At 36.2% G+C, this 17,377-nt stretch overlaps 1 protein-coding gene across 3 annotated transcripts in view; it reads right to left on the bottom strand.

The window, feature by feature from the left end:
• Nucleotides 1-17,377, bottom strand: part of DICER1 (dicer 1, ribonuclease III) — a 63,049-nt gene that overhangs the window by 12,687 nt on the left and 32,985 nt on the right. For all 3 annotated transcript variants that reach the window (XM_054275256.1, XM_054275257.1, XM_054275255.1), the window contains exons 11-24: nucleotides 14,471-14,603; nucleotides 13,329-13,571; nucleotides 13,076-13,230; nucleotides 11,647-11,779; nucleotides 11,121-11,196; nucleotides 9,874-10,013; nucleotides 7,267-7,446; nucleotides 6,226-6,439; nucleotides 5,991-6,144; nucleotides 5,004-5,186; nucleotides 4,587-4,692; nucleotides 4,315-4,490; nucleotides 3,248-4,031; nucleotides 1,702-1,857 (exon numbers count right to left, since the gene is read on the bottom strand). In XM_054275256.1, coding sequence (XP_054131231.1) covers nucleotides 1,702-1,857; nucleotides 3,248-4,031; nucleotides 4,315-4,490; nucleotides 4,587-4,692; nucleotides 5,004-5,186; nucleotides 5,991-6,144; nucleotides 6,226-6,439; nucleotides 7,267-7,446; nucleotides 9,874-10,013; nucleotides 11,121-11,196; nucleotides 11,647-11,779; nucleotides 13,076-13,230; nucleotides 13,329-13,571; nucleotides 14,471-14,603 — 2,833 coding nt within the window. The remainder of the gene's footprint in view (nucleotides 1-1,701; nucleotides 1,858-3,247; nucleotides 4,032-4,314; nucleotides 4,491-4,586; nucleotides 4,693-5,003; nucleotides 5,187-5,990; nucleotides 6,145-6,225; nucleotides 6,440-7,266; nucleotides 7,447-9,873; nucleotides 10,014-11,120; nucleotides 11,197-11,646; nucleotides 11,780-13,075; nucleotides 13,231-13,328; nucleotides 13,572-14,470; nucleotides 14,604-17,377) is intronic.

Consider the following 17,377-nt stretch of genomic DNA (forward strand, 5'->3'; position numbering starts at 1 on the left):
TGCTCCAAAACAGATTTTGGCATCTGTTTTTATAAAGATGGAACAAATTATAAATTATAAATTTTTACTGTGGTTTCATTCACAAGTTTCTTAAAATGAAACTGTAAGTAGCAGGACAGCTATGTCTATGTGAACTATCTTAACATTGTCTGTACATTATTTCTTGTACATTAGAAAAAAATTCTAAGGGATAAGGATGAGCAATGGCTAAAGGAAACAGAAAGCAATTCTGATCATTAATTCTTTTGTCATTAGCATTTTTAAAAAAAATCAACTATGAACCCCAGAAGAATGATTTTTTTCTTAAATCATACCTGACTAATTTTCAGGAGGTTATTGCCAATTCAAAGGTGACGCAAAACACATGCTAAGTGCTTTTTAAATGCTCTTTTTGAAATCAGCCATTTGATAAAATGAATGAAGAAAGATTCTTCCCCTTAATAAAGCTTGATAAATACTAACATTTGACTACTATATTTTAGTAATAGTTTGTCATAATGAGATCTCTATTTTCAATTATAGATAATCAGCCCATGGATGGAGAATGAAATTTACAACCAGAAAAGCAAAATATCTACTTGGTACAAACCCCCACCCCCACTCTTTAGTTGTGTCACTCTCTGCACTTTTGTCTGAAATAATATGTTTTATTTACAAATAAACAGTGACTATCACAGTGGAAGCAGCCACTGAAACTTGTGGAAAACTGAAACCTTCTAGAAACCAACAACTAGCTCCAGTCCCAAATGTACTATCTCATTTGCCAGAAAGGTACAGCAGAAAGTCTCTTTGAAATGAAATCTTGGCACAGTACAGAACCACAATAATCAGGTTGTTTTATTCTGCAATAAACATTTATTTGCACAGTACATCCACCTAACAGTACTCTCATGTGCCCTCTGGTGGTTCTAGAGCCTGAGTGTGGTCTTCAGAACTGGGAAAATGAAAGAGGTCCTTGCACCTCCTTCCCCTGAACTCCAAACCAGTCTGAAATACTTCAAGGTCATGTTACTGATTACTGACTCTGTGATCACTGGTATGTGTGAACATGTCCTCCTACTCCTAGAATGTCAGAAAATAGTGTCAACCTTTCCTCATTAAGATTTGTCATTGTGAAGAGTTTGACAAGACACTGAGGACGTCAGACAGTGAGATAGCTTAAGCCAGCACTGTATTTGACCTGAGAAGCAGCTCTCAGTCATACCCATGGTGCAGCCACCAGCCATCAATATTGAACATTATCTCAAGGGAGTTCTACTCTTCAATCTGCCTCAGCACTATGAAAAACATCAACTCTTTTTCATATATTCCATAAAGGTGAACTCATTATTAAAAAGCAGACAGTGTTCTGCCTGAACATACTACAGCTAAAGCAGTATGGTAATATCACTTAAAATTTCCAACAGAAACTTCTGAAAAACTCCTGGGAGCAGGCTAAATATGAGCAGAAAAGCTTTTCTTCTCTGCTTCTCCATTAATACCTACACTCAATACTGGATGATGTGTAATAAATTTCCTTACTTGAGGTTCTGGTTAGAATCAGTTTTCCTCTAATTTTCATACAGAGAAGTTTTAGAAATTTGGATTTACCTTCTCTTTGCTGAGAACAGCGAAGTAACTGGGGGTGGTGGGATGAGGTAGGGCCAAAAGAATACAGACACACAAAAGATTACTTGTCAACACATTTAAACAAATTCTTACCATTTCATCTTTCTCCCACTTGTCAGTGTTGCTCTTGTCCTGATTTACTATGTAACCAGGAGGAAGCCAATTGACCGGGGGATCAAAAATCGACACCACCATGCGACTTGGCAGTCCTTTCTTTTTTCCAAGGCGATACAAGTTACAGTTGCTGACCTTTAAGAAGAACATTCTGATAAACCTTTGGACATACATTTACATAAATAGGCTAAAAGGCAAAAGGACCAAAAAAGTGTTATGAGTCAAGCTGGATCTTATATTATTATGCATTTTCTCCAACTCTTAAAAGGGGGTTCAGTTTTCGTAATACAGTAGAACCAACTCAAAGCAAGATACACATCTTCCTTTCCTTTTTTTCCTGAGGCCAAGCATATTAGGTGCAACTGTTCCAGTTGAAGAAATTTAATATATTACATTCTCCACACAAAAAAAACTGATTGCTACTTTTAAAATAATAGTAAATACAACCTGTACAAGTGTCATTTATTACCAGCATAAATAATCATCATTCAGACTACATTTGGAATGAAAAATTTTTATTTATAGGTAGACTGACCTAAACCTTGGCAGTAAAAAGTGTTAAAACAATTCCATATAACACTTATTGAGTCATAATCCAGATGTTATTTTAATAGCCTCTAAAATGATTATAAGTATTTTAAAGGGAAGGGAAAAAAGCATTCTCAGATACAAATATATTTCCTTTTCTTTTTTAACTATCAACCATTGATCTTTTTTTCTCTTTTTAAATGCACTTTGCATGTTTTAAACTCTTGAAATTTGAACTTGAATACTCAATCACTTCTTTTATTTGAACAGTGCAACTTATTTAGCCCTCCTTATTTTCCAAGATTAAATTATACAATCATTTCATTTTCGGAGTGATGCATTTTATTAGAGGTCAACAGTCAATGCTCTGGCATTTAATTGAAATTATCACATCCATTTGGAAGAAAAAACAAAGAAAAGTTTTTATGGTGGATATTTCTAGCAGCAGCAGAACTAAAGACTCTGCTCCCTACTGTTTACATTTACTCTAAAATACTTCCACAAGTTTTATTTTGCAACAGTTCTCTAAGATTTCTTTGTCGTTTCATTTTTAAGACACTAAAAATTTCAAGAGAAGTTTCTGCTTGAGGAAACAAAGGAAAGTTCAAGTAAAGAAGCAAACTAAGCCTCTATGCTGCTAATTCAATCCTTCATTCAAGCACTGCTGTTTAAGAGCTTCTACTCAATACAGCTCTAGAAGTTCAGTGCACCAAATGTTCTCACTAATCCAGAACTTTTAGTTTCATTCAATTTGTAATCAGATGGTTCATATTTCAAACTGAACTGCAGAAAACAGTTTCAATCAATCATAGTTACAGCAACATGAAGCCCACAGACCTGAATTTTTATTCCTGATGTGCATGCTACTCAATGTATAATGAACAAAGCTGTAGAATTAAATCAACCTGCTCCCATTCAACCTTCCAGCAAAAATGTAATTTATATGGCTTGTTACAGCATGCCTTTTACACAGTATGAATGGATTGTTTCTACTCACTTTTTTGCTTCTCATGTATGACAGCCGTCCCTCGTGAGCATCAGGGTAAGTGCAAAACAAGTATGTAGTGATGGCATGCTTTAAAAATGAATCACCAAGCATCTCTAGCCGCTCCAGGTTAAACCCATCACTAGCATTTGAGAGAGTCAAAGCTTGAAGAATGAGACCAGGATTAGGACCGAGAGTTTTTGAGGAGTACCCACTGCAAGGGCTCTTTTCAGAATCTGCTCTGTCTTTTGAAAGATTAATAGCTTTTGAAGTACTGGTGGTCACTGCCATTATGGGGCATCCATCTGAGGTAGATCTGTTAGCATTTCCATCAAGGTATTTATTACTCGGTAGAGTACATTCATTGCTGGGCTTGGGCTGGTTCTCACTGTTGTATAAATTCTGAATGGGATATGAGGTAGTTGGTTGTACAGGTATGTCCTGCCTGCAGTAATTCAGCTGATTTCCTTGGCAAAAGTCTCTGTTAACTAAATCACAATTGCCATTGGCAAGATTTTTATTATAAGAAACACCATTAATTGCTGCAAGTTCTACCGAGACATCAATTTGGAGTTTACTGGGTGACTCATTGAGCAATGTTCTGTAACTCACAGACATTTGGTCATGGTTTTCTGCAGAAGAGGTTCTATTAGCACCTTGATGTGCAGCATTTTCAGGGACTACAATTGTGCTGTGCTTACAGTAATTTTCATTCTCTACTACAGAGGAGTTAGGAAGAGAGATGAAGGACTTGCTGTCAATAGACTTTTTCCATCCAAAGTCCAAGTTAGGATATCTGTAAAGATAAACAGGAGATTTGTTAGCAAAAAATATTAACAGAAGACAAGAAGACTCTACGTGCACATATATGTTTTAAAAAAGCCACAGCCTTTTGAAAAGAACAGTGACTGCAACACGTAACTTCATTTCTCACAAGCAAATATTTTTCAACTGTGTTTCACTGGAAAGTGCTATGAGTTAAACAAGAGTTGCCAGTTTCATAAACCATACAGTAATAGTTGTTTCCACCTTGCAAATTACAGATCATACTGAAAAATACCTATTGAGAAAATACATGCCTGAAATCTGCAGGAAGTGATTTAACCCCTACACCAGCATCAGTGGCTGTTTGAGCTCTCAGTTCCTCTGCTGTCAAAAGGCAGTGCAGGCGGTAAAGGATGCTGGGGAGGCAAACTGCTTTTCTCCACAACGATGCTGGAATAGGATGTATAGCACAGAGCTCAGGAACCAGTATCTGGGAGAGGAGGGGGAAGAAAAGAATATTCCTGGTAAAGGTAGCCATCAGACAACTATTAAGAGAGTCCACTTGAATTAGATGCTTCTATTTTACCTGTTTATTCTGCAAACTTTCCCACTTTGCTTTCCTCTTCTCAGCACTGCTTAGTGGAAGTGCTTTTCCCTTCTGATTCAAATGGCGAGGAGTCAAAAGATTAAGTCTAAAAACCATGTGAAAATACTGTGGTGTAAGTACATAATTAATGACTAGAACTTTCTAGCCTAAATTTTCTTAAGTTTCTTAGTATTCAACTTCAAAGCGCTGCGAAGTGACAGCACCATTATCTCTGGGAAAAACCAGATTCAATTCATGGTTCTTGTTACACAAGTATCTCTCAATAAAAAAAAAAACAAACCAGTAATTATTTTGGAAGACACAAATCCTCAGCTTTATCCCATATTTGAAAGAAAAAAAAAAAGGCACTTGACTGTCAAACTACAGACATCAGACACAAAATATGACTGTTGTTACCTCGAAGATGTGTGGTCCACATCCAGCAGTGGCTGGTTAAGATTGGTAAGGTCAAGATTATACTTTGTTTTATAATATTCAGCAAAAGTTTCATATTCAGGGGAAGGGAATTTACTGAGTGGAGTAAGATCAGTGTATACATCAGCTACGTAGAATCGATGAGGCTGATCAAAATTTCGGTATCTAAAAAAATAATATATTGGCATTAAAGTAAAACTTTTGTTAAGTTCTTCATGTTCTAACATAGTCAAGAAATTAACAGTTGAACAGTGCACTAGAGTTTTTTGGTTAATGAGGGTTCTTTTTGTTGTAGAAGCCACTTATCTAGCTAACTCAAATGCTAAATGAGAAATGTGCTTTAAGACAAAGATGAATAAAGTCAATCTATAATCTGTGAAATTTCTTCTACAAGATAAACATTTAAATTAAATGGAGGATTTAGGTCTTCAATATATAATACAAAATCAAGCTCTGGACAACAGTAATGCTGAAAATGATAATTTCTTAATTCAGAACACCTAACAATAAAGTTTGATAATCTGGCTTTTTAGCATCTGGTCTCCAGTGTGATATTCTGCATCAGTACAATTCCTCTGAGTTCCTCTACATACAAATACTGTACTATCTCATGTCTAAACTGGCATTTTAACCAAGTCATCCCCTAAATAAAGTTAAAATACAAAACCTCAAATGCATAACAAGGTAAATTCACAAGCCTTTCAAGGACAGTGAAGTTCTTGCATTACAGGCAGAATATTAAAATTAAAGCCAGACTGTGGCAACATTTTTTTGTGGATATGCTACTAAGATAAGATTAACTACTGTTTTAGAAATCTTTAAATTATTTGAAATGCTACCACATACCTTCAGACTAACAGCATACAGTTCTTTAAAAGCAATTCTGCTGCAGATACTACTAAGATGCCCTTATTACAAGTATTTGTATAAATACAACAGGTACACACCTACACTATGTAGAATACTCACCGTGGAATGATAACTGCATCCTGGTAATCTTCTAACTTGAAAATAAAAGGCATTTCTTTTGTATATTGTGTACTGGGAATGCCTGTACGTGCCTCAGATTTCTCAATGTCTTCCATAAACTTAAAGTCAATGTCCAAAGTGCTGGAGTCATCAACTTAAAAAGGAAAATGCATAACTCAGTTTTCTAGGCTGAACTTTTCTGACAAGCTGTAAATTTCAAAATTTTTGTTCTTACCAACATTTAGAGGTAGAACACAATAGGCTGAATCAGCTTCTGTAGGTTTGAACTCTAGTGCAGGTTTCTCAAGACGAAGAATATGTGAAAAAATGTACTGGTGGAGTCGTGTTATCAGCTCAAGCATTTGCAGAGACAGAGTAAAACCAGATTTCTTAAGCTCAATGGATATTGTAACCTCTCCAGAGCGAGTATACACAGGAAAGTGAGGAATCTAAACAAGCACAAAATTGAAAGAAATCACAAAAGAGAATCCAAAGTGGGATTCCTTTACAGAGTACTGTCTGCTTAGTGCGGATTCTGAGGTAATGCTTAACTGACTCTACAGCAAATTGGAACAAATAGGATCAGAATTTTGAACTGTGATGATCCTTCAATTACAGATGAGACTCTGAATGTTAAAGAATGACTGAATTGGTTTTCTCAATGGTTCTCCTTGTGTTTTACGGCTCTTCTCTTTATTAAAGCTAAGCAGAAAAGGAAGTATTTTCTATTATGAAGTAAGAAATGGGAAAACCAGGAATATTCCTGTAACATCTTATGTGGACAGCAGAAAATACCATTTGAAAAAATCTTCTTCAGTTGAGTCTCACCATGAGAAAATGCCTACTAAAAAATTTCTGAAGCAAGAGATGCCAATTTCAACTAACATGGCCCACTTTTTCTGCTGCTGCAGACTAGGAATGCTGAGAGAATTTGTTACCTTAGCTTTTGTATAGATAAGGTAGTGCAGTGCAGGCCACCTCCATAGCTGGTATGTCTACTCCTATCATACCTCATACAAGAAAGGAGGGTAATTTTGGATTTGCCAATACAAAATACTAAATTTCTAAACCAAAAGTTTGGCAAAAATAGATGATTCCATCTCTAAAGGCAGAAAAAGAAGTGGTGACTTGACTGGATGGATAGTGTTGCTTATTTTCTGAGGATTACTTGATAATTTATGGTCATTTCCAACTCTTCACTCTGTTGGGTGGGGAGTAAGTATATATGGAAAATAACAGGTTGCAAGGCATGCAGAACAAGGAAACAGTTCCTTACTTGAGGTATAGGTTTGGCTGTCAATATGCCAAAACATCTTGTAGTATCTTCAGGAGGATATAGCTTTCGTCTCCTGAAGTTGAGCTCATCAGGTAGAGGAGTCGTTAACACCATTCCTATTACATACAAGTAACAGGGCTGATCAGGTTTGGGATAACTATCCCTCAAACACTCTGGAATCTGAAAAAAAAATAAAAAAAAATTAAAACATTAACATGACAAAAATCAGCAAAGTCCACCTAGTTGTTTTTCTCTGAATAAGTCCTCCTCAGTTTATTTGGAAACACATTGCTAAAAATAAGGAACAAAAAAAAAATTATTCTGGGCTCAAGCAGTGTTTTCTTTCTTAAGCAAAAATGTTTGGCCAGCAGCCTGGCATAACAGCCATGAGATTTCCTTTGTCCTCAGTAGGTGAGCTGGGTTTTCATAAGAAGACTTTACCAAAAATTCTAAAGGAGAATTACTAACAACCTGTCCTATTGGTCCCCATAAAGTTCCTGTAACTTTTCAAGTCGATACTGGAGCCCAAATGTCTGCCCCCAAAGTTGAAGCTGCCTCTTCACATGGAATCATTCCCTCAAATAAAGGTATATTGGTGGTAGGTGCATTTGGACACATCCAGCCTCAAAAGATTGCTAAGGTAAGGTGCTGGCTGCTTGTGCCCCCTTCCCCCCCGTGCTGGTCCTGCTGCTGTGGCTCTGGGAGGGACTTCACCAGAGACACATCACACTCTGTAAGCCAGCACCAGGGTAGTGGCAGTCTCTTTCCTGTGCCTCTCATAATTATTCTGGGCATTCTCCTACTTTCTTATTCTCTCTTTCCTTCCTCTTTTATAAAGTTGTATTATGGCTTTGGATCACACCATTTAAGCTTGCTTGTATTTTAATCCTGCTTTCAGGTATGCTTAGAACCTTCCTTTCTGCAGTAGTGGATGGAGGCAAAACATGCCTCTCCTTACTTTAGGCAGATTGAAACAAGCTTTGATGCAAATGTCTGCATTTAACTAGCAACACTAGAGCACATTTTATGTCCAAGACCTTTGGAACTTAACAGTAGAACAGGAAAAAAAAAAGAAAGCGTACATACTCAGGAAAAAAAAAGCTTGACTGAACTTACATCTTCATTAACACAGATTCTTTTTCCAGCAGAATTATTTAAAAGTATCAAAAATATTTTGATACACTTGGGACAAAGACAAGCAAAATTCAATACACTGCCCCTTCATCCAGGTACTACACTATGAGTTCTCTCATTACAATTCTAGCTGGCAGATGTGAATACTTGCAACACCCACAAGCACTTTTAATTCTGCTGCTCATATTTGTCATGGACGTTAAGAAACCATACTTCATGTTTGGTAGAAGTTCATTACTTTGCAGGTCTCAAAATGATCCTCCTGTTTATCTAAAACTAAATTGCAATACATGTAGTCCTGGATTTTAAAGTTACACTGCAGTAAAACTATGGCCTTGGCTTAATGGAAAATTACTCATAAATTTAATAACTACATTAAACCCAAGAGGATCTTGCAGACCTTAAACATTTGCCAAAGCTTCTTTTCCAGATGTGAGAAGCTGGGACAAAGGCAAAGGAAAGTATTCTTAGATTCCCTATTAAAAAAGAAATAACTGAAAAAGAATGATGCATCACTTGACAAATCAACTCCTCTGAATGAGACACCATAATCTTGCATTTTATGAATCACCCCAACTCCAATCACTGGTGAGCTAAAAGGACAGGGAAAAGCTTTGTAACAAGAAATATTGTGCAAAAATGCAAACTGTGCATCTTTGTGAAATGCAAAGATTATCAGATTCTATAAGTTACCTGTCCTATTCAAAGGACCTTAGACAGGACCTGTAACAACTGCAGAGGAAAAAGAAAGGTTCCAGAGTAGTTGCAAAATACTCTTACAAAGCTTATTTTCTCCATTTTCTCCTAAAGTATTTCCAATTCCCCTCCCAAATACCATTTAAGAAGTCCAATTTTACAAGCTGGTGTAGTTGAAACCTGTTGCAACAGACTGTGAATACATTACTTAACACAGAGCTGTATTTTCTTGTGTGACCCTTTCAACAGATCAAGTACAATATTATAAATTATAATATTTAGAACTACTTTAAAAGTAATAAAAAAAATCCAGGTACACTTATTTGATATTCTAAGATTTAAACCAGGAAATATGAAATTCTGTGTTCAACCAGTAAACCAGGCATCCAAAAAAACCCCCAAACATATTTCTGTATTAAGCCCGGGGCACATCCTTAGTGTTCAATTATTTGTCCTGAAAGCTAGTAACAAGGTACAGATTTTACAGATTATTAATGCAGGACTGTTTTCTTCACAGTTATTTTCACACTAGGCAAATAAGTGTTTGCCAACAAGCCCTACAGAAAGTGAACGTTCTCTGAGCTTACAGGCATGCTTCCAAAGCATGTGGTACCATAAACTCAGGCAGCACTGCAGGCTTCCATAGAATCAGAACATCAAAGTAAATACAAGACTTGTAAAAATTTCTGATCAGCTAAGATTAAGAGTTGGCAATTCTGTCTTATTAGTACATAAAGTATTAGATCAGAGATCTGGACAGCAGTAAGTGATACTAACAGCTTTAGGATAGCACTGTCTTCGTTTTGTAGAGCCTGGCCTTCCTGGAACACTGGTTTCTTCTTCATCATGTAAATCGAGTTCCTCCTCATATTTAACCGTTTCTTTACCAACTGGCATCAAATGATCATCCAGTTCACCTGAATATTACAACAGAGTACAAAGAAATAGCATTATGAACAACCAAATCTTGGTTCCTTCAGATACTACACAATAGTGAAACTGCTTGTGAAAACACCTCACATGTAAGGTTTTAAAATACATGGACTACTGCAAGGCTCCAAAAGTGCAACTTTGCGGAAAGAGTGATAAAGACTGAATTTTGAGAAAAACAAATGCTTATTTTTAGTACAAAAAAGTCTTATATTTAATTTAAAAAGTGAATTCTTTAACAAAAATATCCAATAATTCTTTTTGCCCAAAAGTGATCTATGACTGACACATTTACTTTAAAATCACTCATATGGAGTAATACAAAGGAAGAGAGAAAATTTATATTTCTCTATCATTCTAAAAAGTAAATCACTGCTGTTGAATGTGCACTTCCAACACTGGGTAGAGCTGCCATCAGGGTGCCATTCTTGGGTATATTTGTTGGTATGAATTACTGTTCAAAAGGTTTAACTCAGAAAAAAAAATACAAACCCCAGGCCTGAAATTCTTTTTTGCTTAAAAATACATAAATACTTCCATACTTCATTAAAAAAAAACAGTAACACAGAATTATCTTTAAAATGTTCCACAATTAAGAACATGCTCCATTATCCTTACTAGATACAAGAGCTGAACTACAAAGTCCTGTTTTTGGACCATGTCTTAGAATACAGTAGAGAAACCAATAAATTTAGGGTTGCATATTTTACATTTTGTCACAATTAACTTAGAAAACCATGTTCTTTCAGCTGTAGGATGCGATCCCTGAACTATAATCAGTATCCTCTATAGAACAAGACTTTTTTCCCTATTAAGTATACTCAATACCAAAATCTTAGTCTCGTACTAATGTTCATTTTGCTGTTTAATATGAAATTTGTTAAATAACCAGATTTCCCTGGAAAATTTACTTCAGCTTACAGTGTAAGCTAAATTACTAAGTACATGACCACATCACAAAACAAGGCAAGCGAAAGCAAGCTGCAATAGATGGCTACAGGAGAAGGGCATGTACATATACAACATCTGTATCATATGCAACTTCTCAACTATAAAATACACTTTAACAAAGAGGTTGTTTTTCTAGTTCTTACCAATTTTGTGCAGTTTTTCACAGCATATAAGAGCGACAACTCTCTCAGCCAGTCTTGCACAACTCATTGGAGGGCCCTATAAACATTTAAACACTTTGTAAAAACTCTGGTTTACTAGCAAGTTATTTATTGTGTTTAGTTCAACACAAACATTTCAAGCATGCAAAATTTTTGTAAAAACCACATTGATGGCAGTTTTGTGAAGATATTCAGGCTTGTTTTTCCATAGAAACCAAAATTACAAGAACTCAACTATATTACTGATCAAAACCAATAAAGGACAAGTGCATGAAACTACAATGTACAGGGGAGAATATCTAAATATTTTTGCCTTTGGCATAACAAGTAACTGATGAAAAATGAATTATAACAAAAACAGACAGTGATCTAAAACCAGTTAGAGAGTACTATACGGAAAAATCTAGCTTTCATTACCAACAGTGCAACTAAATCTAGAAAAGGCACAGACCATTCTTAGCCCAACATATTTATGTATTTCCATGCTTTTCCTTGCCCAAATACCTACAACAATTGAAGCTCGAAGAGGTGAGTTGATTGGCAGGTAGAGAGTAGAGTAAAATGTATGGTCAGGCAGTTCCCAGGTCTTACACTTGGGAGCCAGGTGTGTAAATGGATCACTTGGTAATCTAGCGCAGTACCTGAGGGGACAAAACATTTTACACATCACCAAAACGTGCAAATTGAAAGCTGAACACATTTCAGTGGAACATTACCTCACTAGTATGAATGCTAGAGAAGATGATGTACACTGTAAAGGTACACTACTGACTCATATTCAACCAACTTCTGAGCAGAAGACCTCCAAGTCCTTTATTACAAACCTGGTCTCCAGAAAGGTCACTCCAGCTTGCAATGATGCACAAGGCTGTTTCCTGCCAGGTCCCAGGGTTCCCATTATATCTCCTGAGTTTACTGTTGTCTTACTCCTCCTGTTTATCATGGTTTCCCCCTCCTGCCTTTCCTCCCTTGTACTGACTTCCCTCTCTCCCAGCTTGGTATTAAATAACAACACCCTGATGTTAAACTGTGCTGGACCTCTTAACAGTTCAATGCCACATACACCCAGCTGCCAGACAGCCTTTGAACCATCTACCATCTGCCATTCATGCTTCAAATCTGACTACTTTGAGAGGATTTATTTACCAGCCAGTCCATCAAAATGGTCTGCATCTCCAGAATTTAGCTACCAAGGTAATACTTTGGCAATTGCATCCAAGCTTTACTTAAGTAAATGACATTCACTGCTTTTCATAGTCAACCACTTCATGACACCAGAGATAAAAATCCCTCAGTAAAACTTGGTTTCTGCCAACCCCTTTTTATTTATGGACCTAAAAACCATTGGCATAAGGACTTTGTCCACAGCATTCCACATGACTATAGTTAAATTGACTGGTTCATAGCTCCCTGGATCTTCTTCCTTGTCTTTTTTGTCTTCCACTGAGAACCTTCTCTAGATACCATTCCCTTACAGAGTTGATATTTGAGTAGCTCCCATTCTGTCTGGTGGACTTTAGTTACTGTGGTTTTGTTTGTAAAGATGGCAACAGACTGCTACCACAAATGTGAATATTAGAACTCGAAGATTTAAATACTGTTTTAACAGTTTGTTTATTTATTTTTAAAACTAGCTTGACAAGAGCAAAAATGCAAATTTACTACACATTTTGAAGCTGAATGTTTTCAGAGAATTTAATTAAACAGGAATCAACATCACTACATTTACTATCAGAGCTAGAACCTCTGGTAAGATAAAGAAAGCAAATAATCCCTTCAAACTTCTGTGACCACTTTCTTTAGGAGAGAAGATTCTGTCAAGGTGCCTAAGAATTAATGTGTATAATGTGTATAATGCCCCATGCATCCATGTTGTGAGATCGACTAAGAAATCTTTCAGTCAATGATATGAAGTAAGAAGTGAATATATCTCTTACCTATTTATGTGTCCAATAGCAGTGTTAATAGTAACCCTTGGACTGTTCTCATCTGGCCTCAATACATAGGGTGGAAAGACATCATCATCATCCACAATGGGTTCAGTTTCAGTTTCACTGGCATCAACAGATTTTGAGCATTTGTTTCGGAGGATCTGAACATTTCAAGAAAAGAACATGTTGAGAGGTTTTTCCCTGCAAACGAACTAAGATACATTTAAAAAACCCCAGGCCCATTCCTTTGACCTCATACCTTCTCAATTGCTTTGTATGTCTTCAGATCTTCCTCAAAACCTTTGATTTTGTCTGTATCTGCTAGCATAATGTAATTGGAAATTGGTGCTCTAGCTCTTCCTTTTGACTGCACATAGGAACGGTACTCTGTGGGCAGATCAAAACGCACCACCAAGTTGCATTTGGGTATGTCAACACCCTCTTCCACAATACTAGTAGCAATAAGGAGGTTGGTCTCATGTGCTCGAAATTTTCTAAGAACCTGCAAAAGTAATGAAGACAAATTTTACAAATCTGTTTCCATCATGAAATTCAACAAAAAGCAATTAAACCAAGATGAGTGGCTCAAACACCCCCAAAGCATATCCAGACATGGAAATACAAAACTATTACAAAGAATCTTTTCAGAAACATAACAGGACTATTTATCAGAACCAGAAGATTTCTAAGAATAAAATCAGGTATGTAGAATCACAGGTGTCTAAGAAACTACTATAATCTCTAGGAATGGAGAGGATCCTCCCTATTTACTTACAAGTTTTCAGTTGTGGTATTAATGAAAAAAACAAATTATGCTTTCAGGACACCATCTTTTCCCAAACATTCCTGAGGGCTGAAGCATCCTCAGGGGATAGAGCTCCTTCTACAACTGGTACTTCTGATATTTATGCTATATATGAAACAATACTAAGGAAAAGTGTGGTGTCTGGAGCACAACCCAGCCAGGATGAGCTTTAATAATGTAAAATCAGGTGTTTTTTTAAACATTTTAACATTTAATAATTAAACAAATTCACATTTAGAAAAGATAAATATTAAAATCAGCTGAACTACTGAAAATGTCAGTAAGCCTGACATTCTTTACATTTGTAACATATTATATTACCACTAACACAATGCAGAAAAATTAGGTAATAATCTGACTAGATATAAACATGAATTTACATGAAGTTTTAATTTGTTTGTGCAATGCGTCTCCAAACATACTTTTATTGTTTTACAAACAGCTGTATCTCAAATAAGTAAGCATATTTGTTAAAAAAAGCTATAAACTTCCAGTGACTGTGCCCCAGACTCTGTCTGTTGATTTGTTTTGTTTTCAAAGGCACACACACACACAAAAAAAGAGTACTGCCAGTTTAATTTTTTTCTTGAAGTTACCTCTTCCTGTTTTCTAAATTCTACTTCCATCTGCTTGTTACGAGGCTGGTTCTTGCCAATGCCATGTCCAGTTATAAAATTGCTACTGATGTAAGCCAGTTCTGGATCTTGCTTGCCAGCTTCTTTTATCAACCTAAAAATATTACACATGTTTTTAGAAGTTACACATCCTACAAAATGGAGGAAAATCTATTATTTATACAACCTATGTTAAAAGGAAAAGTGGAAGCACGACAATTAAGTCGTGTTAACACATAAACTGACTGCAGTCTTCTCAAAAACCACTGTAAGGTTAACACAAGATAGACTGCATACAGAAACACATGGAGAGCTCATGCATTTTGTGCTTCACACACATTTCAAACCTATCATGCTAAAACTCTATATTTTTAAACCAATCTATTAAGGCTCTCTGTTGTTAAAGCACTCTACTCAAAATTACTTTGTTAATCTTTTTCTGTAGGCTCTAGCTGATTTTAGAAGATCTGTATCTGCTTCCTCAACAAAAGTATGTTTCTTCAGTATAAAATGTTAATTTCTAGGTTAAAATGTAAGATTGTACTTCTAATTACTATTAGAATATACATTCTGTTCAAGTATACTGGTGACAAAATGTTGACCTGCTTTTCTCAAGGGTGATGCTCAGCCTACAGGGTGAGATGTTCACTACTTGTGAAATTAACCCAAATAAAGGATGTAATACAATTCTTTAAAAGGAGTAATTGACAGGGATGTGAGGAACTCTCATGCTCTCACTTTATTTCCACTCAGTTTATCCTTTATGTTATAGAAGCAGAAAAGGCTGGCTTCTGCATTGTTCTGATTTCACACATAAGGCAGAAGATTGCTCACCTAAATAATGCATGAAATCTGAAAATGAGGCATTTATGGATTTAGAACCACAATTACAGTGTGCAATCAAAGTAAGTATGCTGAAGCATCATTAGTTGATCAGTTTTCAGGATGAACAGAATTTAGAATTACTTAACTGCAACAGGCTTGTGAACAGGATAGCCAATAAAAATCAAGGTATTATATACAACAAATAATCCCTTGCATGTGTCACTACAGCCATCCCACTACTACTCTGCTCAAAGCACATCCATCATGTCCATTACCAGGTGCTCCCCACAGCCAAAGAACATCCTGTCTCTCTACACCTCCAGCAGTAACTCAAACCTTTCCCCCAAAAAATCTCTAGCATTTCTGTCTCACACAGAAGTAGATGGATGCTGTGCCAGCCCCCAGCTATAAGCCTACCATCTGTCCAGCAAGCTGCTGCCAAACCAGAGGGAAAATGCAAAGCTCTCCCTGCTCTTCCTACCCTTGGGAAACTACTCAAGTCTGGCCCCCTTTCCTAGTACCCATTTTAAACAAAATTTATGGGAACATAAAACACCTTGAAGGCTTTCCTCTTTTGCAATCTGTTAACACTGGAATGAACAGAGAGATAGGCAAGAGGACAGAAAACAGGCATACAACTTGCCATCCTTAAGGAAACAAGACCAGAAGGACCCTCCTGTGCTGAAGTGCAAATGTGGTTTGCTAGTTCAAGGCCAAATGGAGTTACATTTCTGTATTTGGAATTACATTTCTGTATGCAGTCCAGGCTCTTGAGACACAGTCTAAGAAAGTATGGGTTAATAACTGGATAGAAATATTTTTTTATTTCTTTTTCAATATGACATTTCTGTGAGGTCATACAAATTCAGTTCCTACTTAACATCTCAAACATTCTTACTTTAGTTTACTTGTATAGAAATAGACAATAAAAAGCATCTGAATAAACACTTCATTGCAAATCTTAGCCAAGTTCCTGAGAAACATATAGGACTCCAAACTAATGATTAAAAAAAACTATTTGTGGTAGGTAACAGGTGGTGTTTTTCAAACACATAACTTCTGCTTTTCAAACTTCTGCTTTCAAACCCTTCTCTTAAGGGAGCTAAGAGGCACTTACAATGCAAATGGAAGGGAACTGGGCTTTAGAAAATGTCTTCTATTCTGAAAAGAAGCTTATAGGCATCAGAACTGAACTGCATACATCAACTTAAACACTGAGCGAGCCACTCCACCGAGTGCAATAATAAAGACAGAAAGTACAACTCATGCCATCAATTTTGTCCATCCTAGATTTTATAAAATGGTATTCTAAATATAATAATTGTGTTTTAAGAAAAATTATACTTCTGTTTGAACTCAGTTCCATTACTGGAAGTAGCTGTGATACATTAATTCAAACACTTATGACTTTCTCATTCAGTAGAGTCCTTCCCCTATACATAGCCTAGGTATAGCTGTCACCAGCAGAGGCCCTTGAAATCAAATACTCTCTGCTGAAGAAGGCCTACAGTGAGCTTCTCCACCAAAGGCTTCCAGTCTGATGGTCAATACAATATCAGGTGTTCTGAAATCAGGTGCTACATGAGATAAAGGAGCATTTTGAGAGTCTGGCAGCTAGCTTTCAGAAAGGGATAAAAAGTTATATATATATATATGTTATGTATATATATATATACATTTTGCTGCCAATAACCTCTACTAAAGGTGCCTAAAGCTCAAAGATGGCAGAATTTGATCACCTATTTAATCTAGACTCGGTATTCTGTCAGGTTCAACAGCAGTTAGGATATTGTATAAATAACAGAATACAAGAATGAATGCACAGTGGAAAACCAGTATGATTTAAATCACATTCATAACAGAACAGAGAAGAAAAAAGTTTCCAGAATTCTGTTCATTTGCTATAGGGTAATGAAATACTCATTTCAGCTCAGCAAAAGACTGTTAATGTCATTTCTTCAGAACTTATTAACAGAATATGTTCATTATGCTGAACAGCTTGGTTTGCCTCATACTGCACATTTATGTGAACATATTTAAAAATGCAAAAAAGAAAAAGAGAAA

The sequence above is a fragment of the Melozone crissalis genome, unplaced genomic scaffold (assembly GCF_028551555.1).
Source record: "Melozone crissalis strain CALT ecotype California unplaced genomic scaffold, PUWL_Pcris_2 ptg000018l_1, whole genome shotgun sequence".
NCBI classification, from domain to species: domain Eukaryota; kingdom Metazoa; phylum Chordata; class Aves; order Passeriformes; family Passerellidae; genus Melozone; species Melozone crissalis.